Genomic DNA, 26,464 nt, shown 5'->3' with positions numbered 1-26,464 from the left:
TTGTAACACATGTTAGATCAGTATATACACATCATGGTGTTTTATAAACCACTAGCATATACATGAATACATGTCAGGTTACAAAAAGATTATAACAGAGGCTTAACACATGTTATACATTCCAAAATGTGCAAAACAAATGACCCGTTTCATATTATATATTCCATAATTACCGGTACACGTGTTACCATAAAATGGCTCGTTTCATATTACACGTTACATACTAACTTGTACATTTATTACTTGTACAAGTTTTACGCTCAGTATCCACATTATCAGATATTTTAAACATCATGGTGTTCTGTTACAGCATGAACCACCAACACATATTATAAATGAACGAAGACTTCTTTTCCAAAGGATGTGACTTATTCAATGTCCTCGCATTAACGTCGCCTTCATCCATCCAGCTTATCAATTGAATATCTTTTATGGGTCTGTTTCTGTAAATCAACACACGTTATATATCATTATAACAGGTGCTTAACACATGTTATGTGTCTGTCTCTGTAATTCAAGCAACCCAACAAAAAAACAATTATTGTTAAGATCAAAAGCCCCAAACAAGCAACCAAACCAACAAGAAAACCCGTTCAAAATCTCATCCTAAAGTTTTAGATTTATTTAAAATACATGAACATTAACCATTACTAGAACACGTATTAACTTCGCCTACATCCATCCAGCTTGTCAATTGAATATATTTATGGGTTTGTTTCTGTAAATCAACACACGTTATATAACATTCTAACAGGGGGCTTAACACATGTTATGGGCCTGGGTCTGTGAATCAAGCAACCAAACAAAAAAACACTTACTGTTCAGATCAAAAACCCAAACAAGCAACCCAAACCAACAAAAAAACAGCTACTGTTAAGATTAAAAGCCCCTAACAAGCAACCAAACCAACAAAAAAACCAGTTCAAAATCTCATCCTAAAGTTTTTGATTTGTTTAAAATACAAAATCATATTAACAACCATTACTAAAACACTTTCAGCACACAAAAACATATTAATAACCATTTCAACAAAAAATCAAGTGTGAAATGATATTTCAAGAACACTTACCGGATCTATAACCGTCCGATGAACATGAAGAAGATCTTCAAACCTTCTTCTCACACACACACTTGTGCGTGTGTCATCGTTCTCTCTCTAAAACAACATACTTCAAACTTCTTCTCTCTCACACACTTGTATGTGTGTTCTTGGTGTTATAGATGAACATGATGAAGATTGTTGTTTCTCTCTCTAAAGCAAAAAATTCATCTCTTTAAAAACCTTCATCCTGTCCTCGTTCTCTCTCTAAAACAACAATCTTCAAACATTTTCTCTTTCACACGATGTAGATCTGAACTTGAAGATCGAATGTTGTGTTTGGTGTTCATCATGATCTTGATTGAAGAGAGAGGAGAGAGGAGAGAGGAGAGAGATAAGATGTGTGTGTAAGAGAAATAAAGTTGATGTGAGTGAGAGAAAAGTCAGATTTTTAATCCCTTAAATGCCCTTCTCCTTTACCTTTTTTATAATTTATGGTTTTATTTAAATGTAAAGGACACCAAAAAAAGCTCAACCATTGATCTACTTGGATGAAACAAAATCAATGGATGAGGTTGGGTTTCCAAGGTTTTTTAAAAAAGATGGGGTTTTTCATATAACCCACCCCTATATATATATATATATATATATATATATAGGGGAAGGTTCAAATGAAAACCACTATTTATTGTGAAAACTCGAAAACTAATTAAAAAAAGCCAAAAAAACATACAAAAAAATTTTTTTTTTAATTTTTTTTTTTGCAATCAAAATTTCGCAGGTTTTTTAATATAAAAAAAATTTTCAAAAAAAAAAAAAAAAAATTTGTGTAGTGCACATGTGTAATACTGCACATATGTATGTGTACTACACATGTGTATTATTACACATGTGCACTACACAAATTTTTTTTTTTTGAAAAAAAGTTTTTTTATATATATAAAAACTAGCGATTTTTATAAAAAAAATTGAAAAAAAAAATTTTGTACGTTTTTTAGGCTTTTTTTAGTTAGTTTTCGAGTTTTCACAATAAAAGTGGTTTTCATTTGAACCATCCCCTATATATATATATATATATATTGGAAAGTCTTAAGAAAAACCGAGCTTTGTTACTAAAAAGAAGGGTTAAAATAAAAAGGTTTAGGTGGGTAAAAAGGGTGATTGTTTTGGGTTAAGGAATGAAAATGTTTAGGCTCAAAGGGGTTAAATAGGGGGATTTTGGGTAGGTGGTAAAAAAATGAAAAATAATGGTGTAGAAAAAAAAGGGATAGTCCTAATGCCTCCATCATTTACTTACTCGGGTTTAAGTTGGTAAGGACCGGGAATGCATTGTTGTGGCAAATTCTAGAGTCGTACGAACCAAGCGGCTATTCACACAAGAAACGAAAATGAGCATTTAGTGTAAAGATATGTATTTGTATGCTCAATAAAGGCTCAAAACTCACTTTTGTGGGAATGGGTTTTTATGTGATCATGTATATATAATCAAATTTTAACTAAGCTTATCATGCCGTTTCATAATTTTCTTATTTTGGTTCTTTTTATCACGACGCTATCAGTTGTAAACTTGTAAAAATATAACCTTTTTTTAGAACTTGAAATTCCCAACTTAAACTTAGACAAGTAAAAAAAATGAAAAAAATTTGGGGTGATTAGCGGTTCCAATAAAGTTTTGTGTAATGCTTGTTGATTAGGACTTGCAAGATTTAAAGTTTTAGCATCCCCCCCCCCACACTTAAATTACACATTGTCCTCAATGTGCCAAAAATAAGTTTTTAGGTTGATTGAATGTGTAAAAGGGTGTTAAAAGCAAAATTTTATGTTACTGGCACTCTGGACACGGCCCCGTGTCGGATGGACACGACCCTGTGTTCAGCTGCCAGTAACGAAGACTTACAGAAGGTGGACACGGGGGCGTGTTGGCTGGACACGACCCCGTGCCTGGGAAAAATGTGCAAAAAGTAAACAAACACCAGGTCTGGGAGGTGGCCACGGGGGCGTGTCGGCCGGACACGACCCCGTGTAGACAGTTTGCAGGGTTGACAAACATGTTTCTAGCTCCGGTTTTCCTGTCCCGGCTTTAGTAGTACTTAGTGTTTAGTACTCTAAGCCTCATATGTACCTGTTTTATCAATAAATACCACACCAAACATACCAAACATCCTAGATTACCAAGTTCAACATCCATGTCACAAAATTAAAAAAAAAACATATGCAGAAAAATAAAAAGAGTTAGGGAAAGTAAATTGTTTAACACTCTGCACGCAGGCCGGAAATTGTTTGATAGAAAAGGGGGTTTAACCTGTGGTATCACCAACCACCTGCTCCTGCTCCTACTCCGCCCGCCTAGTCCATGTCTCCATCACTGTCCTCGTCATCACCTCCTCCTCCATGCCCCGCCATGTACTCCCGGATGCTTCCGATGTCATCTTGGATATCGGAGATGTTTCTCTCAATGGCTCCGACCCGGTTGTATGTGTTGTTGGCGAGGTTGTGTAGGTGTTCCTGGTGCACATAAGGTTTTCCTGCAAAAGATCATGCAAACTCTGAAAGTTAGGAAAACCACCTCCTTGCGAGGAGGATTGGCCTGGATCACCGTGAGGGTGGTACTGGTATTGGGGAGGTGGAGCGTGAAGGACTAGCGCCTCTTGTGGGTTCCATGCATGGCCTTGCATCCTCTGAAAGCTTACCGACCTGTCTTCAGCCTCATAGCTTAGGTTCATGGAGCGGCAGATGTGTACATCGACTCTTCCCGGCCATGGGCTCCTTTCGAAAGACCTAGGTATGTTCACGGAGTGCCTGTAGAGACGGTACACCCATCCCCTGAAGAAAATAGGGGTTGGCGCATGAGCTAGCTGGTTCAGATGCATGTTTCGGAGTAGGAGAAACGGAACATCGAGGTGTCTTCGGTTGTGAATGCAGTGAAGGACTATCAAATCTCTCAACCCAACAACGCCACCACTATGCCTTTGGCTTAAAGAGTAACCGAGGACCCTATGGATGTATCGGTAGAGTGGGTCCCTCAACTTGGTACTCTTTGTGCTGCTTGGGTTGTAGTGCCCTTCACCAATCTGAGCCCACGCGGCTTGGCACTCGTTCTCATTCAAATCTCGCACCCCTCCGGTGTTCTCTTCATTTCCCGAGTCTTCCTCCGTATACAGCCCAATTATTACCCCGAATTGTGCCATCGAGATCGAGTACCTAGTTCCACCACACCGGAATGTCACCCCATCATTGTCGAAAGGGTCGCACCTTGAATTGAAAGTGAAGGTGCTATAGAACTCCATAGTGCACTCATGGACGGAACGAAGTCTAGTGGTTAGGGCAATCCTTAGTGGGCCGGTAACGAGGTTGTTAACCCGGTCAAGTTGGTTCACCATGGCTAAGAGATCCGTGCACACTTGTCTTGGATATTCTTCTGGTCTTGTTTGAAGTATGTCATATCTGGCCCTAGCATCGAGCTCGTTTGCGTTGAATCTTGTGAACTTCTTCGACATCTGAAAGAATATACCAAAAGTTAGCACGAAATAGTGAAATTTTTCGGAGAAAACTGACAACAGTGGGTTGGACACGGCCCCGTGCTCAGCGGGCACGACCCCATGTCCAGGCGTCTGTTACTCAAAAATTTCATTTTTCGACCCGGTCCCGAAAACCTGAAAATTTTTGGTCAAGTGTGTGCGGTTTCCCCCGAAAATGAAACCCCAAGTGCCGTTTTCCCAAAACAAACCGTTTACCCCTTCAATTTTATCTTTTCCGGTTCAAGAACAAGGGTTTGGGGTTTTGTGAGAAATCGGCCAAAACTATCAGCAATACAAGTGGGTCTACTTTCCATAACACTAATCTAAACTAATTCTAACAGATTTATGCAAAAATTTGAGGTTTGATCTGGATGAACTTCAAGAACCCTAGATTTTTCCCCCAAATTTTTGATGTTTTAACTACATGCAAGTAACTAATCTAACTACTAATGATGATAGACTCATACCTTGATGTTGTTAGAATGAGAGGAGACGTTGAAAATCTACGGAAAATCGCCTGGACCAGAGTGTTTTTCGGGGAAACAGGGCGTGTGGAATGGTGTAACTGTTATGAAAAAGGGGTTTTATCCCGACAGTTGCGCGGACACGGCCTCGTGCCGAGCAAAGTTTTTTGAATTTTTTTTAGTGCTCGTGTGAGTGCCCTGTTTTCCCAAAACTCGGTTAGAAGACTTACCAGTTTCGATGTTCATCCGCTTGTTCGTAACCTACCAGGTATGATGTTGATGCCTTTATTCGTCCACCGTTTGAAGCGAGATTTCTTCCTCCTCATCCTCAATGAATCCTTGATAGAGTTTCAGCCGTTGGCCATTGACTTTGAATGGAATACCATTCTGAGATTTAATTTCTACTGCATCGTGAGGAAAAATATGGGTGATGGAAAAAGGTCCTGACCACCTAGATTTTCATTTACCCGAAAAAAATCGAAGTCGTGAATTAAACAATAGAACTTGATCTCCCACTCGAAATTCATTAGGTTTAATGTGTTTGTCGTGTAAAATTTTCATTCTTTCCTTATAAATTTCAGAGTTAGAGTATGCATAATTCCTTAGTTCGTCTAATTCATTTATTTGACAAAATCGATTTTTACCTGCAATTTCTAAATCCAAGTTTACATTTTTTATTGCCCAGTAGGCCTTGTGAGCAATTTCTACTGGCAAATGACAACTTTTTCCATAGACGAGCTTATATGGGGTTGTGCCTATAGTTGTTTTATAGGCAGTTCGAAAAGCCCATAAAGCATCATCTAATTTATCAGCCCATTCCTTTTTATTTAATCCTACGATTTTTTCAAGTATTCGTTTTAAACCTCTATTAGTCACTTCGTCTTGTCCGTTTGTTTGAGGGTGATATGCTGTTGAGACCCGGTGATAGACCCCATATCTTGTTAAGATTTTTTTGAGTTGATGATTACAAAAATGGGTACCTCTATCACTTATTAATGCTTTAGGTGTTCCAAAACGAGAGAATAATTTTTTCAGAAATCTTACCACGACTCTTCCATCATTTGTTGGAAGTGCCTCGGCCTCGGCCCATTTAGACAGGTAATCTACTGCCACAAGTATATATTTGTTTCCTTTTGACGGCGGCAAAGGTCCCATGAAATCGAGTCCCCACACATCAAAAATTTCACAAACAAGAATGCCATTTTGTGGCATTTCGTTTTTGGAAGAAATATTACCTGATCTTTGGCAAGCATCACATGTCTTAACTAGACTTTGCGCGTCTTTGTAAATGGCCGGCCAATAAAATCCTGAATCAAATACCTTTCGTGCGGTACTAGCGGTACCATGATGTCCTCCGTATGGATCTTCATGACAATGGAGGAGAATTCTTCTTGCTTCACTACCATGTACGCACCTTCAGATGAATTGGTCGGCACACATTTTGAAATGATAAGGATCTTCCCAAAAGTAATGCTTCACATTAGCAAAGAATTTTTTTTCTTTGGTGATGTGGCCATCCTTTGGTGACTATACCGCTAGCTAAGTAGTTAGCGTAGTCGGCATACCATGGTTCTTCCTTGTATTCCACCATTTCTAGGGACTCTATTGGAAATTTTTCGTTGATTTGCTCGTCCCTAGTTGCCTCCAAAGTTGGGTCTACTAAGCGCGAAAGATGATCTGCAGCGGTGTTTTCTGCTCCACTTTTGTCTTTGATTTCAACATCAAATTCTTGGAGGAGTAGAATCCACCTGATCAAACGGGGTTTTGCGTCTTGTTTCTTGAAAAGGTATCGAATGGCTGCATGATCTGTATAGACTATTGTTTTAGAAAGAACAAGATAAGAACGAAATTTATCAAAAGCAAATACCACAGCTAGTAATTCTTTTTCAGTTGTTGTGTAATTTTTTTGTGCATCGTTAAGTGTTTTACTAGCATAATAGATTGGGTGAAAATGCTTCTCTTTTCTTTGTCCCAAGACAGCTCCAACTGCAAAGTCACTTGCATCACACATGATTTCGAAAGGAAATTTCCAATCAGGCGCTATCATGATAGGTGCATTGACTAGCATTTCCTTGAGGGTTAGAAATGCCTGATTGCAATCCTTGTCAAAGATGAAAGGCGCATCTTTTTCAAGTAATTTTGTTAGAGGTCTTGAAATTTTAGAAAAGTCCATGATAACCCGCCTATAAAATCCGGCATGCCCAAAGAAACTTCTGATTGCTCTAACGGAGGATGGTGGAGGCAATCGAGAAATAGTGTCTATTTTTGCTCGATCAACTTCCATTCCTTCGCTAAAGATCTTGTGACCGAGCACTATTCCCTCTGTTACCATGAAATGACATTTTTCCCAGTTAAGGGCGAGGTTAGTTTCCTCACATCGGGATAGCATTCGTTCAAGGTTATCGAGGCATTGGTCGTATGAGTCTCCAAAGATAGAAAAGTCGTCCATGAAGACTTCCATTGTCTTTTCTATCATGTCATGGAAGATGGCCACCATGCAACGTTGGAATGTTGCGGGGGCATTACATAGACCAAATGGCATGCGTCGATAAGCAAAAGTTCCATAGGGACATATGAAAGTTGTCTTTTCTTGGTCTTCGGGCGCTATCGGGATTTGAAAGTAACCTGAAAAACCATCCAAGAAACAATAAACTTTATGACCAGATAATCTTTCTAACATTTGATCAATGAAGGGAAAAGGAAAGTGATCTTTCCTTGTTGCTTCATTTAATCGTCTATAGTCTATACATACTCTCCATCCTATGACGGTTCTTGTTGGTATTAATTCATTTTTTTCATTTGTTATTACCGTCATACCTCCTTTCTTTGGAACTACTTGGACGGGACTTACCCAGGGACTATCTGAGATAGGGTAGATAAGTCTGGCGTCAAGTAATTTGATGACTTCGTTTTTAACCACTTCTTGCACATTTGGATTTACTCTACGTTGTGGCTGTATTACTGATTTGTAGTCATCATTCACTAAAATTTTGTGCGTGCACATGGAAGGACTTATTCCTTTAATATCTACAAGCTTCCAAGCGATCGTATTTTTTATGTTTTTTCAGAAGTTTAATTAATCTTTCTTTTTCTAATCTACTTAATTTAGACAAAATAATTACAGGTGATTTACTATCTTTGTCTAGAAAAGCATATTCCAAACCTTTTGGAAGTTCTTTGAGCTCAAGGGGTGGGTCTTTAGGAGACTCCTTATTTTGTTGCTCATTTTGATCAAGAACTTTAAAAGTTTGTTCTATGGCGACCTCTTGTTCAACAAAGTGGTCAATCTTTTCACTTGTATCGGGTGGCTATCTTCAATTAGGGGGTCATTGTTGCCAAAAAGATATTTCATTGAGTGCTCAAGATCTATGCTCCTTTTGAATGCCCCTAGTTGAAGAGATAGATTGTTGAACTTCCGGTTTTTCAAAGCTTCATGAGTTTTTACAAAAGGTCGTCCCAACACTAGAGGAGCGTCATCAAGGATGACAAAGTCGGTTGGGATTACCATTTGATTTGTTTGAACCAAGACATCCTCAACTACACCGATTGATTTTATTACTTTCCGATCGGATAGAAAAATGGGTATTTGAAGTGGAGAAAAATCATTAATACTTAATTTTTCGAAAATGTAGTTAGGCATTATGTTAACACAAAGATCTTTATCGATTGTGATATTACTAATAAAGGAATTTTGAAAGAAACATGGAACCGGTGTAATGTTAATTTCAAAAGGGTCTTCTTTTATTAGTGAAGTTTGATCATTAGTTAACTTAACACTTACCATTTCCTCAATTTTAGTGTTAGTGTTTAACTCTTTTAAAAACTTAGCATGAGTTGGTACTAAACAATGATTTTCAAAAGAAGGTGATAAGAGATTAATTTCTTCAAAATTAGACTCTTCTTGAATTTTAACGCTATCTTCCTCACCTTTTCCGTTGTTTAACTCATGTGTCGGTTTTTCACTTATTTGTTCTTCCATTTTTAACTCTTCAACTATCATTTCTTTATTTAATTCTTCTCTTGCGCGGGACTCCTCTTCCCTTGCGCGAGATTCATTTATATATCGCTCGATAGTTTTAAGTTTTTCTATTATCCTATCGACCACTTCGGTGATAGAGAAAGGATCGGGATCCTCAAAGTTTGAATCCGGTTGTTCGATCCTTGGTTCCTCATAGTACTCATATGAAGTAGATGGTTCACACCATTGTTCCTCATTGTAAGTATATGATGGATAAGGGTCGTAATTTTGTTCTTCATAGTACTCATATGAGGTGGGTTGTTCACGCCATGGTTCCTCATAATAAGAGTATGAAGGTGGTGGCTCATATCTTGGTTCCTCAAAGTATGAGTATGAAGGTTCATACCTTGGTTCATCAAAATATGAGTAAGGGGGAGAAGGTTCATACCTTTGGTCTTCATAGGATGTGTATGAAGTCGATGGCTCGTACCTGGGCTCCTCATAATAGTTGTATGAATTGGATGGTTGAAATAAGTTACAATATTGAACCGAGTGCAGGTTACCACAACTAGTGCAATAGTTTCCCCTATAATCATCCTCCTCATAGGTTTAGTTGTAGCTTCCTGAGTATTGATCCATAAGAATCACTCAGCAGACCACAACAGAGTCTCGGGACTAGAAAATAAAAATAAAGACGGAAACAGAAGCTGGACACGGCCCCGTGGTCAGGGTCTGTATCTGGGCGTTTTAATTAAAGTTACTGGTTTTGTTGAGCACGTGGGCGTGTTCTGTGAGCACGACCCCGTGTTCAGACTCTGTATCTGGGTGTTTTATGAAAAATATGCAGCACGGCCCCGTGTTCAGCGAACACGACCCGTGTTCAACCTACCGTAAATGCAAACTAAGCTAAAATGCAGAAAAATGTGCGCGCGTTTTGAAAAAGTTTTGTAAAACTGATTAGGCCGTCGATTTTAAGCTTTCTTAAAATCCTTGTGTCCCCGGCAACGGCGCCAAAAACTTGATGCGTGTCAGTGTGTATATATTTTAGGTGTATATTTTAAGCCCTTTTTACACTTTTTAGCCAAGTTTTAAATTTATAAACACGATATTCACTAACACTAAACACACATATGGGCAAGTGCACCCATCGTGGATGTAGTATAGTGTTAGTAAGATACCGAGGTCGTCCAAGGACACAAGAGCTTTTAGTACCGGTTTATCCTCAACGTCTAATCAAATAAAAATGTTAGAAAAAGGTTTTTAAACTAGAAAAATAAAACTAACTAAAATGCTGAAAAAGAAAATAAAAGTAAAAACAGACAGACAAGATGAATCACTTGGATCCGACTCGTGTGTAGTGTAACCTTTGATTATTTTCGCACTTTTGCACTTGTTTAAGAGATTATCTTAGTTATTGTAGTAGGCCCCTCTTTTGAAGGTGACGTTACCCTCAACCCAGTAGTTTGAGTCAGCAAGGATACAATCCTAAAGGGTCGGATTATTGAAAGATAATTAATTAAGTTATTAATGCATAATGTGGTAGGCCCCTCTTTTGAAGGCGACGTTACCCTCGGCTAAGTAGTCTGAGTCAGCAGAGATACAGTCCTAAGTAGCCAGGTTAAAGTTTTAATAGTAGTTTAACTTATGAGGGGATCAAAGAGTTTGGACCCCCGCCATCCAATACCGTTGGGTATTGAAGGAGATCCTACTAAATTTGACCCAGGTCCTTTGCAGGATCTATACACTGAACAATGGCAAGACTCTTACCAAACCGTTCCCTTAACCCCCCGACCAGGTAGCCAACATACCTCCATATAGACCGTGGAGATATGAATGGTGAAAATCTTTTATTTTATATAGACAGTAAAATAATGCCAAGACACCACGGACAAACGATAAGGAAGAATCACCTTCAACATAAGAAACTAGTAATTAAAGTCATTAATACAAAACCAATTAAAAAATGCAAAAGATTAAAAATAAAAAGTATTACACTAAACACTTGTCTTCACCAAGTGATGTAAGAGACTTAGGCAAACATGGCCTTTAATTGTCAAGAACTCTTACGATCAATCTTGGATCCCGAGACGACTCACACACTATATGATGGACAATGGATGATGGTGGTGGATGATGGTGTTGTGATGGTGGTGGGTGGTGGGTGAAGTGTGAGAGAGGTGGTGTGCCAAGGGATGAGTTGCAAGAGCTCCAAGCACTCCTATTTATAGGCTGAACAGAAGCTCGGGCACGGCCCCATGTCCACTGGGCACGGCCCCGTGTCCATCCGACTCTCTCTCTTCATTAATTGCAATTCGCAATTTCATTAAATGCATCTGCAACGGTTGACCACGCCCTCGTGTCCGCTGAGCACGGCCCCATGGTGGGCAATAAAAGCTTCTACCACTTTGTCTTTTCTGCTGACACTTGGGCACGCCTCCGTGCTCACTGAGCACGGGGCGTGTTCAGTCTTCTGTCTTCTTGTTTTGCTTTGGGAAGATGTTGTCTGGAGGTTGGGCATGCCACGTTTGTTCCTTTTCTTGTATTTATGTTAGATTTAGCTGCCTTTTTTGCTTCTTTTGTTCATTTGAGCTCATTTAATCCTGAAAATACAAAAGGAAGACAAAAGCACACTTTTTCCAACATTAGTACTAAAAAAGGGTTAGTTTTATGCCACAATTGATGTAATTTATATGTTGCATTTTGTACACATCAGTCGCGCCACGCGACAGGTCGTCACGCCACGCGACAGGTCGTCGCGCCACGCGAGAGAACCGGTTTTAAAGTTTTGTTGTTTTGTTGCATGATCAGTCCCTGCACTCATGTTATTCGATATTCTGACATTTTCAGTATGCAAAGTCAGTGAAAACAGGTCAGGGGTGTCCTAGGGAGTGTGTCCATGCATTGGAAAGTCTTGAACACTTTGAAAATGGCTTCCGAACAAAGAATTGTGATATTTACACTTTTAACCCTTATTCTTGAAAAATTTAATTTATATCAAAATTTTGAATTGGGTCCTTGTGAAACTTTTTATCAAATGTTCATGAGGATGTAGTAATGTATTACAAAACTTTCGGGGATGTAGAAAGGCCTTTCAGAGGTAAAATTAACATGTTGACACTTTTAACCCCTGTGTTTTGTAACTTTTGATTTATAAGCGTAAACGGCTTCTAGTGCTTGATAATTTATTCAACAATGAATACATACATTATACATAGTCATTCAAAGGCACAAGTTTGGCATGACGACGCTTTTGGTCCTTCTGATTACATCTTTGCACTAGTTGACAGTTTTAGTCCTTCAAGATATCCTTAATCACAATCAGGGTTTATGACACGTGTCATTATTAAATCAGACGTGATTTCACGAGGTGTTACATCATAATAAACAACTACATGATCAAAATGATGTTCATCCATTCATAAAATTTGAGTATACAAACACTGGTTATTTAAGTTTTGAAACACAACCTTCGACTATGTCACAGTCCTCGATCCCTAATCCCCAGGAACGGGCGGCCGTGAGCCAGTTTCGGTGGTATCTTGTTATTGTCTAATTTGGCAACGGAATTTACATCAGGACCGTAGTTAGGAAATATTTAAACAGAGTAAAATACCACATTTCCATAACATTAAACACATGGGTAAAACCCAAGTTTTTAGTACACACTTTTCATAGGAATACATCCTATTTTTATTTAAGAAAAACATCTATTTCTTTTAGGTAACTTTATTGCCACTTTTGCAAGCCTTCAGTGTTGTCCAGGTGGCTTCTAATTGACTTTCACATTTTGTTACCTGAAACGCGTTTTAAAAACATTTTGTAAGTGGGAAATACTGGTGAGTGAATCCCAGTTTAATCAAGTTTAAATAAAAAGTCGCATTGAACAGTATTGAGGGCGCATCCGCAGTTACATTTGTTTCCAAGTTATATCAATTACCACCACACGGTAATGTCATTCCGACTTATGGTCATGTTACTCCTTTACCAGGTGGTAACAAATTTTGTATACAAAACCCCAAATTTACCGACTGTAATTGTATTCTTACAAATACTCAATAACTGTTATTCGCATGGAAAGATATTTAAGGTTTTGTAAAAACAATTCACAAAATAGGTTTACAAAAAGATGATTACTCACATAGCTGTTTTAGGGTTTTCAGTAAGGATTTCCTGGGAATAATCTATAAATTACACAAATGCACGTGTGTTAGTATAATAACCCATTTTAACATTAGTAATACCCTCCCCGAGACGGCATCCCAACGACTACGTCGGGCAGAACCACAACAGCCGTTACGGAACCCTAGATCAATCGGGCAGAGTATCTAATACGTCTTCAGGGGTTATGATACTTACATCGTAGCAGAACCTCGCTATTTAGGGGGGGTATAATACCCGTATATTAAGCCTAATATCAGAATTTTGAGAAAAAGAAATCGTTGTGAGCGAATTCGAAATGAAATCCGATGCCTTCTATTTATACTTGCTGAACTGGACTCTCACGCGGCCCGCGTGAAAGATAAGGGGGCGCTTACGCGGCCCGCGTACTAGCCGGGTAGGGTTTAGGTGATCCGGGTCATCGCCTAGACTCGCCACGATGTCGACACGTGTCAGCTTCTGGTGTTGCCGTGTTGTTGATCTCTCGCGGCCCGCGTACACTTAACATAGATCTTACGCGGCCCGTCTTAACTTAAGGAAACTAACGAAATCAGGTTCCAACCTTAATACCGCCCGCGTAAGATTGAGGTGGGTTCTACGCGGCCCGCCTCAACTTAATATTTCTTGTTTTTAATTTATTTTTAATGCCATATTATATTTCGGGCTCGGTTTTCACATACGGGGTGTACTTAAAGACATTTTGGGATATTTTAAATACTTTTAGGGGGTCGGAAAATAATCAAGGGTGTCGGTTTAATTTAGAATTGTTACAGACTAGGTTACAAACCGACAAAAGTGGATGACATCTAATATTTGAAGTCTACTTCTAGAAACAATACCCGCGCCCAAGATCCAACCTGTCACCTGACATACATGTAATTTTGGAAAACATCAACAAAAGTTGAGCGAGTTCATGCGTTTTGTTTAAGTACTTGTAAACCTTTGAGAGACTCCTTTGAAAACAGGTATGAAAGCGTGTATGAACATACCAAGTAAGTGTTGGACAAGGACATTAAGGCATGTGAGAACATAGGGAGCACTCGAAATGAGTAAGCTTATACCCTTGTCGATTTCCCTCGACTATGTCGATTTCCCACGACTATGTCGAATTTCCCTTCGACTATGTCAATTTACCTTGACTATGTCAATTTCCCTTGACTATGTTGATTTACCTCGACTATGTCAATTTCCCTCGACTATGTCGACTACCCTCGACTGGACACCGAAGCACTCAAGCGATCACATGAGGACCATGAGTGGGGCTCGGCCGTACCCGTTAGATCTAACCCTCGTCCCTAATTAAGTATTAATGGCATTTCAATATTAAGTCTATGCTCACATGATCTAGTATTTCATAGGCATTTCATACCGTTTAAGCATTCGTAACATGTATTCCACCCCCGAGAGTTATAAAACCAAAAACAGTTAAGAGAAAAGGGGGAGCATGAACTCACTGTTTTGCGTCTTCGATACTCGTAACTCAATTCTCCTTAGCAAACACGACTCCCTACAATGTACTAATGTCTATTAGACGAACGGGTCGTGCCTTGGCTTAGAGTTTAACGTTTTTGAGTTATGTTTCTTATGTTCCCAATATTATTCCAAGTTATAATTACTTGTTAAAATAATGATTATTTTAACTCTAAATTATATTCAGCTTTTGGAATATCGTTAAACAATATTCTTGTAACAATACTTCTTGAGTATTTATTTTCGTATTTCCTTCCCAAGGATGGGAGTATTTCATACATGTATTTCAAGAAAATATATATTTTTCATATATCTTCTAAATATTCTAAGAAAATATATTTTTACTTCCAAAAATAATATATTTTCTCTTTGTCGAAAATATGATATACTTTGTAATAATAACGAAAATCATATTTTCATTTCTTGTGTCCAAAATAATATTTACCAAAAACATATTTATGATGGTATTTTCCGGAATATTTCATAAATTACGTTCTTGCGTTCGATTTCACAATATCAAGTGTGTAGCTCATATATTTATTCCTTGTAATCTTTGGTATTACTTTGGATTTGTAAGTTCTTGGTATTATGTTAAGTTATATTATTTTACCCTAAAATAATATAACTATTTCACAAAGTATACAAGTATTCACACAAGTGTCTTAATATATATATATATATATATATATATATATATATATATTAAATATATATTTACCCATTTTTATTTATAAAACCAACCTCCAATATTTGTATCCTTGTTACAAAAATTATGGCAAAGTTTATATTGAAAACCATAGTTAAAATACACTAGTAAATATTTGTTAGAAAATATTTCTTAAAGTGTTTATATTTTTAGAAAATTTTGTCATAGTTTCCTTTGAAAATGGAGGTGTCCATGCTATATAGCATATCATTTTCTTTTCAATATCAACACACAATAATCAACAATCAGCCCTAAACAATATTATACTTACCAAGTGCTAGAACATAGCCATCTACATAAAGATCATGAACTTGAGTTTTCACAAAAACTTGTAGTAACTTGGTAGTAAGTTTAGTAGACTTAGTTACTCTTTAAAGTGTGTTTATTTCTTTAAAAATCTCATTCTTAAAAAACTTAAGTGTTTACAACTTGTAAACATATTTTACAAAAATGTTTCTTTGTGAGATCTTCTTGTTTCATAAGTGTTTATACACTTGTTTTACCACTAAAAATAATGTATATTTAAGTAAAAACCAAGATCTTCTAAAAATCGCATTTTAAACTTGGTTCTTTTGGAAAACCATCCATAAGTCTTAGATCTATAAGTTTAACAACTCACTTGATTATCATTTTTCAAGAAATCATTTTATTTTCAAGTTCGTGTCTACACAAGAAGATGATTATCTTATGTTGTCACATAATCATCCTCTCACTTGCTAGATCATGTGTTTAATCATAATCTAGCAAGCTCCATGTGATGATCAACATCATATTCTCAAGAAAACAACAAGCAAACATCATTCATACACTAAACAACATCATTTCATCCATATTCCATCATATGTTAAGCTTATGTTCAAGATTCAAGATTATGTCTTTTAGTGTTCTTGTGATTTATAACATAATACATCTTTTAACCAACTAAAATAGAAGTATCAAAGGGTTACAAAGATCTTACTACTAGCTCTAAACTAGGGAAGAAACAAGTGTGAAGATGGAGTGGATAAAAGCTTGTGTGAGTGGTCCTTCAAGATCCAAGAGTTCCAAGCTTCTTTAATCACCTTCTAACAACTTGAGATAAGCTTGGAATAGATGGAAGCAAAATGGAAGTGATGGTGGTGGGGAGGGGGGTGTTCGGCCGAGACTTGAAGGAGAGGGAGAGGAAGAGTGGTGTTGAGAAGATGAAGATGCTTATGCTTACTTATAATCCCTTTAACTCTATTAACCAATGGTTCTTGTGTCTTCAATAGTACTAACAATATCTTTCACAATCTAAGCAAGATCAAGGTAATCTTAAGAGATCTAGTGAAGATTTGGGGTGGGCCACTCCCCTTGGTGACCGTAATTGTGGAGGGGGGGGGGTTATGTGTAAGTTTAAATGGTAACTTGTGTAATTAGTTGGAGGTTAAGTGTAATGTCTAGTGTTTTAAGTGTAGGATGTATTATGTAGTGTATTAGGGTGTTCGGGAACCATAACTAACTCAGAAACATTAAAACAACGCTTCTGGTATAATTTTGGTGTTTCGGGTAATGTCCGGTTGTTCGGTTAGATACCGGCTCGTTAAAGTGTCAAACTATTATGTTTAGTGATCTTTATGTACCCTTTTGTGACACTTTTAATTCCCGACACGTAGGAAAGCATTCAGGACCATTTAGTCATATTTTTGCATGTAATAAACTTGTTAAAATGCTGAATTTTGCTGATTTATGCAGAATTCTGCACTTTATGTGGGTTTTAGGCACTTTCCGGCACTTTATCTATCACCTAGAAAAGCAGTTATGTGGTCCTTACTTCCCTACACACTATACTAGTGTAATACGTAGTTTCTGGCTCATACTGGGCCTCAAAACACTGTCTGTCTATGTACTGAACTTCGTCAGCATTTTTAGTTTGTCTGATAATGGTGCTAATTCTGTTCTGTGCATTATTAAAACTATACCGTGTTGCATGTAGCAACGATAAAAGTCTTGTAACATGAAATGCCATTGTATGTATATAACAGAAATCAGAAATTCATTTGTCTTGTAAACTAGATCATGCACAGTTATTAAAGCACAGAGTACTGTTCAATTAGTGTACGGAATGTACGGAAAAGTGACAGTTGTCACAAAATACAGTTAGAGTCAAAATACACAAACTAATCCAATTTCTCCACATTTAACTACTTAAGCAAAAAAAGTAGAACAATCAAGACCCAAGTAATCCCTAAGTACTTCTTCAGTTTGAACACATCGCCATTCTTGTACCGAGCCAACTAGTCTTTGCACTTAGCCAACTCATCCTTATCTTTAATGCTTTGAATTAAAGCATGCATTACCTCTCGACAAATCGGACATCCATGTTCTTCACCAACATCAGCCCATCTGAGGAATCCACATCCTCCAACCTATTATCGGACATCATAAGCAACACGACAAAGAAACTTGAGTTTCAATAAGCATAAAACAAAAGAAACTTACACATCGAAGATACCATCGACCAGGATTAGCTTTGGATTCTGATTGTTTGAACACTGTTTGCCCACCACAAGGACAGATGATGTCTGAAGCTTGAGTTTTGCCCATTGTCTCCTTGGATCGGAGCACAGAGGAAGAAGATGAAGACATGTTCAGCAACAACGATGAATTTGGGGGTCGATTGAAGAATTGGGTGAGAACAGCGTTTAGGGCAGAGAATTTAGGGCTTGAAGCTTCTTAAATGAGGAAGACAAAGGGCAGTTTGGACATTTCAACATACACTAACGGTAATATTAACGTTGACATGGTCCGGGGGTAAACTTGCGACATAACACCAAACGTTGAGGGGTAAAATTGTAATTATTTCGTTAGGGGGGTCAGAGTGCCAATTGGCCTAAACCCAGAGGGTAAAATTACAGTTTAATCTTGATGTTTTGTATAGTTGTGTTATAGCATTCAATTTTTCTCATCTTATTCTCTTCTTATTGCTCAGTGAATAAAAAGTACAAAACATTGGTAGTTTGAAATTTAATTTCTAAAATTCAGAAACTATGAACCACTATATCCTAAGGACAAGCTTATCCACAAACGAATAAAGTTTTACGTGTCCAAAATAGTTAGGGCAGTTCATCAATTATTGAAAAGCCTTGTCATCATCTTTATCAAAACTCAAAATGTGTATATAATAATTTATTATTATAAATTGTAAAATAAATTTAAAAGTAATATACATAAATAATAACACTAGTAACACTAGTAACAATATATATCATTATTAAATTTATTTGAACTATTTGTATTCATCGTATTAAATGAATGAATGTAACAGTAGCGGATTTAGAAACGTTTCAATAAAAAAAGGGTAACGAAATTGAAAAAAAACATCAAATTTTTTCAAAATTTACACTATCATTGAAACATCACAAGATTATCAAGGGACAACAGAGGTTACCCCTTCTATCACTTTAGGTCCGCCCCTGAAATGTAATAATTCATTTTAGACCCATACCGAATCTAAAATTGAAAATCCAAATCAAATAATCCAATATTATTCAATACAATAATATTTTAATTCTATCGAAGTGGTCCGACAACCTCTTGGTTGTGTTACCAACTTACCATGCCACATAGCATAACAATATTCAGGACCACGACAACGATATATTTGTAATACGAGAATAATGTACAAGAAATTATCAACCAATCACCTTTTTTACTAACATCATAACCTAAAATTAATGTATAGATCACTCTATCAAATCTTATTAAATATTAAATCCTGAAGAAAAATAGTAAACTCTAATTGTCAAAAATTAAGTGAACTGTTCTGTAATAACTTACGGTCATTAACTTAAAAAAATCTGAAACATGAATATGTATAATTTTTGCTTAATATTCCGGTATAAATTTATTGAAAACAAAATTGTATTTAAAGTAGAGTCATTTTTCTGTATCATAAGTCACACCGAGTGTCTAGTGGTGGAGCCACATGTAAGATTGGGGATGAGTGCCCTCTATAAAAAAATTTGGTTCTTTTTTAGGTAAAAATTATTTTCACTCCCTTAAAAGCCCCCTTCCTGAAAATAAATACTGGATTCGTCAGTGTGAGTGCTGGTAACGTTACATGCTGAAACCGACACCGATTACCGGTATTCGTTTTTATGTTTTTTGATCAGTGTAAAAAATACGATGATATTATTTTGAGCATATCACGACTTTTTCTTTTTAGTATCCCCATCAATTGCTACACCGAGTTACAACACCATAATAAAACAAATCGATACTAATCGAATTCTCTATTAATCCAGCTAGTTAACTATTATGTTATTCAAAGTTAAAAAAACAATAAGAACTTAAAGAAATCTTTACTTCTTTTTTCTTTTTTTTTTTTTGCTACAAAAGGTAGCGATATACATTGTATCGTAAGTATGCCATTAATGTGGAAATCTGTCTGCGTTATCCGCTTCTAACTTTTTACAAAACTATTTTGGTCTAATAAAAAAGAAAAACAAAATATTACGTGACCAATATAATGATAAGACAGCCATGACTGTTTTTTGTATTTATCTACTTGTAGTAATGAGTTTGATCACCAATCCTAAATAAACACCCTTTCTTCCACAATTTCATCATCATTTCAACTCTCAACAACAACACATCCTCTGTTTTTTCTCATTCACTCAATTCTCCATGGCCACCTTCTTCTTATCAAAATCCCACAAATTAATCATGCACAACCTCAAATCAACCAAGCTTCTCACGTTTGGAGTCACCAATCACACTTCTTCCGTTGCTAATTCGTTGTTATCTTCTCATTTTCTTCATACAAGATCCCGCCCGCCATTGCCGAACGACGCGGGTTTTTCGCGATGTTTTGCGACGGTTTCTAGTGGAAGAAGATCGCATACTGCTGTCAGCTTTAGCGACGACGTTGATCAGGATCAGGTTGGTACTCTGTTTTATCTTTGATACTGTAATTTGCTGTTTTGGTTTTATTTATTGTTGTGAAATGTGTGGGTTGGGGTTTTTTTTTTTTTTTTTAATTTAAATTTGGTTAGGTGCTATTTGGTTGTGAGGTTAGAGTTTACTAGACGAAAGTTTTTTACTCCTAATTTGGAATTTTGATTGGTGATGTTTTTGATCCTAGTAAATTAATTTAGGAGAGATGAGTTTAACTACCCCGTATGGCGTATAGTTTAATCAATCACAAAACAAATATATAGGAGTTATTATTCAAAAAACTCGAGGTAAATCGAAAAACCGTAGTAGTATGTGATACATATAAAAAGAAAAACATTGCAGGGTCATGAGTCATGACCCTGACTGCATGGGCGGATATAAGGGTAACGCCCTTGCCCCTTAATACGGTGGTGTAAATTTTGGAAAAATTTGACGTTTTTTTCTATTTTGTTACCCCTTTAGATTTTTTTTAAATATTGTCTTTATAATGGTTTTCTATGGTCTTCTAGATCCGCCACCCTCTAACTGTAGAGGGTGGGTGGGGTCTGCCCGTGTTCATGAGTATTACTAAAAACTTGAACTCTACTTGTTTTTGTTTTATTTATTATTTAGTTATTTTATGTTTGTATGTGTAATTATTGATGTAAATATTCTTTGGTTATATGTAACATATTATATTTAATGTAACTAATTTTTATTATCATCAAATATTGTTTAGTAGAAAGTATATAACTTTTAGGTAAAACTAGATTTGAGATTTTTGCAAGCCAGACTAAAATAACCCACTTTAACTGTATTTGTGGTAAAATCTAAAAAAAAATTACTCTTCATAGTTTCCTTATAAATTCTAAATAAAAGTGAAGTTTTGACTTGTGATTTAAAGTTAATAATGTGAATGAAGAGGTTAATTGTTTTTAATATATAGAGTTGAAAGATTTTATATGTTGACAATTACCCCAAATAGAACAAAATTTGACTAGGGACGCATATGGTAATTTTCATTTTGGCTAATTATATCTTTGACATTGCCAGCCCTTTTTCAACTCTGCTTAAGTGCCTAACAAAGTCATGATTATCTTATTTTTAAGATTTGTCTATATCTAATATCATATGTGATATGTGTATCCAGGAATAAATGATCTCATCAAAGTCAACTTCACCTACTCACCAACACGGGTTTTATACCAACTTTGAAGTTATCAAACCAATTTTAACCATTTAAAAATACTGCTTTGCTATCATACACCTCTTTAATATGCTTTTTTACATATCTTCAACACCTGGCTGGTGTTTGTATCCCAGCTTCCGGCTGGTTTTCTTATTCCATACATATATTGAGAGAGTTGCCGTTTAAAAAAATCATATCATCAACACGTACCCCACCAGTGGCGAATCTTAAGATTTTCGACTGGGTGGCGGAAGTTACTGGACCTAAAAATTTCTATAAAGCCGGGGGTAGAAAACGTATACCCAAAAATTTCTATATGAAAACTACATACTCTCCATTGCTAAGCGAAAAAGTTCGAGGGGTCGGCAACCCCCTCCCGGCTCCCCCCTACTTAAGCTTCGGCCCATGTACCCCACCACGACGCATTTCAATTTCGTTAACAAATTTACAAACCGAACATTTTTACCAAATAAATACATCATAATTCCAATTCCAACCGTTTTCAATTCTTTAAAATTCATTTCCTTTCATAAATGTTAGAGTTAAATGCTATTTTAGTTCATGTGGTTTGAGCCATTTTTACAGTTTAGTCCAAAGGTTTTATTTTTTGTCAGTGGGTTCAAAAAGGTTTCGATGTTTCTATTTTAGTCCACTGGGTTAACTTCATCCCTTTTTTTTTGTTAATAAGAAGGGTAATTCGGTCATTTTATATGTAATTCTGTTAACTATAAGGGCAATTTGGCTATATAAAATGACTGAATTGCCCTTCTCGTTAACAGAAAAAATGGATGAAGTTAACCCAGCAGACTAAAATGGAAACGTCGAAACCTTTTTGGACCCACAGGCGAACAATGAAACCTTTGGACTAAACTGGCAAAATGACCCAAACCATAGGGACTAAAATGGCATTTAACTCTAAATTTTAATTCCAAATCCAATTTTTTTTCGAATTCTAATTCCTTAAGAATAGTTATATGAACCAAACTCCCCTAAAGAAGGTTTTATTGATAAAACACACACAAAAGTTACAAAACACTTTGATTTACTGACAATATTAAGGTTTATTAAATGGCGCCTTTTTAACCAACAGACTATAAGACTTAGAATAAAATTTATAATACAATACACTTAGGATAATAAAGGCTTGATTATTATTCCAACACAAAACTCCTTGAATAAGACTGAAATTATGATGTATATATCTATCTTGATACAGTTATCTACTGAAGCTCCTTTACAGCAAGAACTAAATTTCCCAGGTGGAAAAGTTAAGTTTACCCCCAATAAGTTATTCACATCTGGTTCTAGCGCCGAAAGGACTCAATGTTATCGAGTTCTTAATGAAAATGGCCAGCTACTCATTGATAGTGATTCGCTTAAGGTAAACCGACATTATTAATAATTTAATATGACTGACTGCTTACATATTAATATTATTTTCTGAATCAATCTGAAAAATGATCTTTTGAACATAAAGATTAGCAAAGAAGTTGCTGTCAAGATGTATAGAGATATGGTAACACTGCAAGTTATGGATACTATTTTCTATGAAGCACAAAGACAAGGAAGAATATCTTTCTATCTAACAACAATTGGAGAAGAGGCCATTAATATAGCATCGGCGGCAGCTCTTAGTCATAATGATTTCGTCTTCCCTCAGGTAACTTTACGTTTTATAGCACCTTTGTGTAACATGCTAGGCAAATCCCACGTCGCACATATAAGGAATGCCTGACCTCGAATCCCACCAATGCGTTTTTAGCACATATGAACAATTTAGGATGGTTGACCATTGACCTCCTAACAAGTTTCGACTTGGGCAAAACAGACAATATTGGTTGGTATGAGATGAGGGGCCGGATGTTACAGATGAACTTTTCTTTTGAAATTTATAGTTGGAGGTGTTATTCATACGTAAAATCTTATGTTAACGCAGTATAGGGAGCCTGGAGTGCTACTGTGGAGAGGATTTACTTTACAAGAATTTGCAAATCAATTATTTGGAAATAAATATGATCAAGGAAAAGGAAGACAGATGCCTATTCATTACGGGTCTAAAAAGCTCAATTACATTACAGTGTCATCAACCGTAGCGTAAGATACTTTATTTCTCAGTGCCAGTTCGAAAAATATAACCTCAAACTCTTGTTCATGTTCTAATCTTGATGTCCATCAGAACACAGATCCCACACGCGGTTGGTGCTGCGTATTCCTTGAAGATGGAAAAGCAAGATGCATGCACAATCACTTATTTTGGCGATGGAGGCAGTAGTACGGTATATACACGCCTCATTTTGAAAACATTTTAATTTTTTTATAGTTATTATATTTGGAATTTGATTATTTAAATTTTGTTACAGGGAGATTTTCATGCGGGTTTGAACTTTTCGGCTGTTATGGAGGCCCCGGTGATATTTTTCTGTAGAAACAATGGATGGGCCATTAGTACTCCAATAACTGATCAATTAAGAAGTATTTATGCCTTTCTTTAATTTCCTTTTGACAATTTCAAGTTGTGCATTCATATTATGTTGTTTTGACTCTTGGTGCATTTGGTCAACTTTAGGTGACGGTATTGTTGTAAGAGGGAAGGCGTATGGAATTCCAAGCATCCGAGTAGATGGCAATGATGCTCTCGCTATATATTCTGCTGTTTATGAGGCGCGCAAATTGGCTATCGAAAAACAAACACCTGTTTTGATTGAGGTTAGATGTTTTAGTTGGTTTTTGTTTCTCATATCATGTCTTTTGACTTTTCCCACTTTGACTTTTCCGGATCACAGGCACTTACATACAGAGCGGGACACCATTCTACATCGGACGACTCGACCAAGTATCGTCCAGCTGACGAAATCGAATGGTGGCGAGATGGTCAAAACCCTGTAAAGAGGTTTAGGACATGGGTCGAAAACAATGGCTGGTGGAACGATCAGGTGGAATCAGAACATCGTAGCAACATTAGGAAGCAGGTAAAGCCTTTTGACTTTATGGTTGACCTGAGTACTTATGTATCATCTCTAAAGTCAAACATTGACTTTTCTTGTGTAACTTCTTATGCTTGTAGCTATCACAAGCGATTCAAGCTGCAGAACGGGTAGAAAAACCTCCGGTTGCAGACATGTTTAACGATGTATATGATGTCCTGCCTAAAAACCTTAACGAGCAGGAGGTTTCGTTAAGAGAACACGTCAAGAAACACCCACAGGAATATCCCTCCAATGTTGCCGTGTAAATCAATCTTCATAATGTATGCATATCACTAATTTACAAATTATAATCCAATGAAAGTTCTAAATCAATACCGTTACTTTTACCTATTTTGAACTCATTATTAACTTGAATCCCAAACCGTTTTTAGAATCATTTAGTACAACATGTAGGTTTCGGATATATACCCTTGTAATCTCCATCGTTGTCAATTAGAAATATATAAACCCTTTTGTTGTATCGTAGAATACAAGTGAATTTACATCGGTTTGTGATGTCCAAAAATTCTACTTGTAACAATGGCATATCCAGATATCTTTTACCATTACATGTTTTGGTCTTGGGGTGTGAGTTCAGTGTTGATTATATGTCTATATTTAGTATGAATTAATATTAATATGTTATATGTAAGAATAGTTTTGTTACAATTTTTCATAAGCAACATAGTGTCATCGTGCTTGTTGACTTATCTCTTTTATAACTCAGAAGAATACTCGATTCAGAACCTCGGTTTTCATTAAAATAGAGATGATTACACACAAATGGCAGGTAGACGGGCTGTTAGAACCTGAAGGTTTATTCATGTAGGTTAACAATAGGGATTGATCTTGTAACTAGTTTGTTTATGTTTTGGGTTAAACACTTGTGGGTTGGGCTAGAGTAGGTGTTGCATGGGCCTAAGTATGTTTTCGGCCCTAATGTGTTTTGTATATAAACACCCCTAATCACTTGATTAGGGGTTGTTGGTTACGAGTAGAAGGAAAGGCGACACCAAGCAAGGAACCGAGTTCCATCGATCTTGTATCAGTCATCTTCTAAGTTGAATGCAAGTTTCGGTTTGATTGTTCTTTATTGTTTGTTTATTATTTGATCTTATATTGTTCTTGAATCGACTTGTATTTGAATTCCGCGCTTATACAAGTTTAGATTGATATCATTGTGATCCTCACGGGTTTTACAATTGGTATCAGAGCCATTGAAGCCATTCAAGGGCTCGGTTTGATATCAATCGGATTCAAGAAGTTTCATATATTACTGATCCGGTTTGTTGAAGTGTGTTTGCAGATCTGTTCATCGACTGTTCTTAAAAAATTCATTGAAAAATCACTGATTTTGGTTCTGTTGATTTCAGCATTGGTGTTTGCTGATTTTTCGGGATTTCGGTGCAACAGATTCAAAGATTACAATATCTTTGAATTTTGGAATTTGCTGAAAAGTCGGGATTGCGAGTAAACAGTTCTTATCACTTTTGTTTTGCAGGTTACGACTCGCAATCTCTTAGTTGCGGTTCATCACGTTTCAGTTACGACTCGCAACAGTTGCTGGTTTCGGTTCATCCTGCCCAGTTACGACTCGCAATCAGCCTTGGTTTCGGTTCATCCTGTTTTGTTACGACTCGCAACCAGCTGTTTGACCTTCACTCGCAACTGTGGTTTCGGCTCATCCTGTTTTGTTACGACTCGCAACCACTTCGGTTACGACTCGCATCCACAGTTTGACTTGACTCGCAACCATCGTCATTACGACTCGCAATCAACAGAAGTTTTTGACTCGCAACCTCGTTTCGACTCGCAACAACACATTGTGACGGACATTTGGACTATTGACTTTGGACTAAATAAAATTAATTAATTAATTAACTGATTAATTAACAATGTCAACCACCAACAGTGAATTGTCTACCCTAACTCAGCAACAAGAACTTGATTCAAAGCTTGGGACCACATCACGCATTCCTAGGCTAACTGATGCCAACGACTTTCCCGAGTGGAAGTGGCGCTTTGAACAGCATCTTAAGGTTAAAGATTACAAGCTATGGCGCAGCATCTTGAGGGGACCTAGGGAAATTATGATGGAAA

General features: G+C 36.7%; 1 protein-coding gene and 1 long non-coding RNA gene across 2 annotated transcripts; one reads left to right on the top strand and one right to left on the bottom strand.

Annotated features, from left to right (window-relative positions):
- Positions 1–307: 307 nt before the first annotated feature.
- LOC118492537 lies at positions 308–1,110 on the bottom strand. The gene is made up of 2 exons (XR_004894313.1): positions 1,070–1,110; positions 308–443 (listed from the first exon to the last, which is right to left on the bottom strand). It is a non-coding gene; the product is annotated as an uncharacterized LOC118492537 (long non-coding RNA).
- An 18,687-nt stretch (positions 1,111–19,797) lies between these two features.
- Positions 19,798–24,930, top strand: LOC110875210 (2-oxoisovalerate dehydrogenase subunit alpha 2, mitochondrial). The gene is made up of 9 exons (XM_022123410.2): positions 19,798–20,215; positions 22,615–22,779; positions 22,876–23,058; positions 23,335–23,492; positions 23,575–23,674; positions 23,759–23,870; positions 23,965–24,104; positions 24,182–24,367; positions 24,463–24,930. Exons 1-9 carry the CDS (start codon positions 19,961–19,963, stop codon positions 24,628–24,630), a joined length of 1,467 nt encoding a protein of 488 aa, XP_021979102.1. The 5' UTR covers positions 19,798–19,960; the 3' UTR covers positions 24,631–24,930.
- The last annotated feature ends 1,534 nt before the right edge of the window (positions 24,931–26,464 follow it).

The sequence above is a fragment of the Helianthus annuus genome, chromosome 1, assembly GCF_002127325.2.
Source record: "Helianthus annuus cultivar XRQ/B chromosome 1, HanXRQr2.0-SUNRISE, whole genome shotgun sequence".
In the NCBI taxonomy this organism is placed as follows: Eukaryota; Viridiplantae; Streptophyta; class Magnoliopsida; order Asterales; family Asteraceae; genus Helianthus; species Helianthus annuus.
This window is presented reverse-complemented; position numbering and strand designations above follow the sequence as displayed.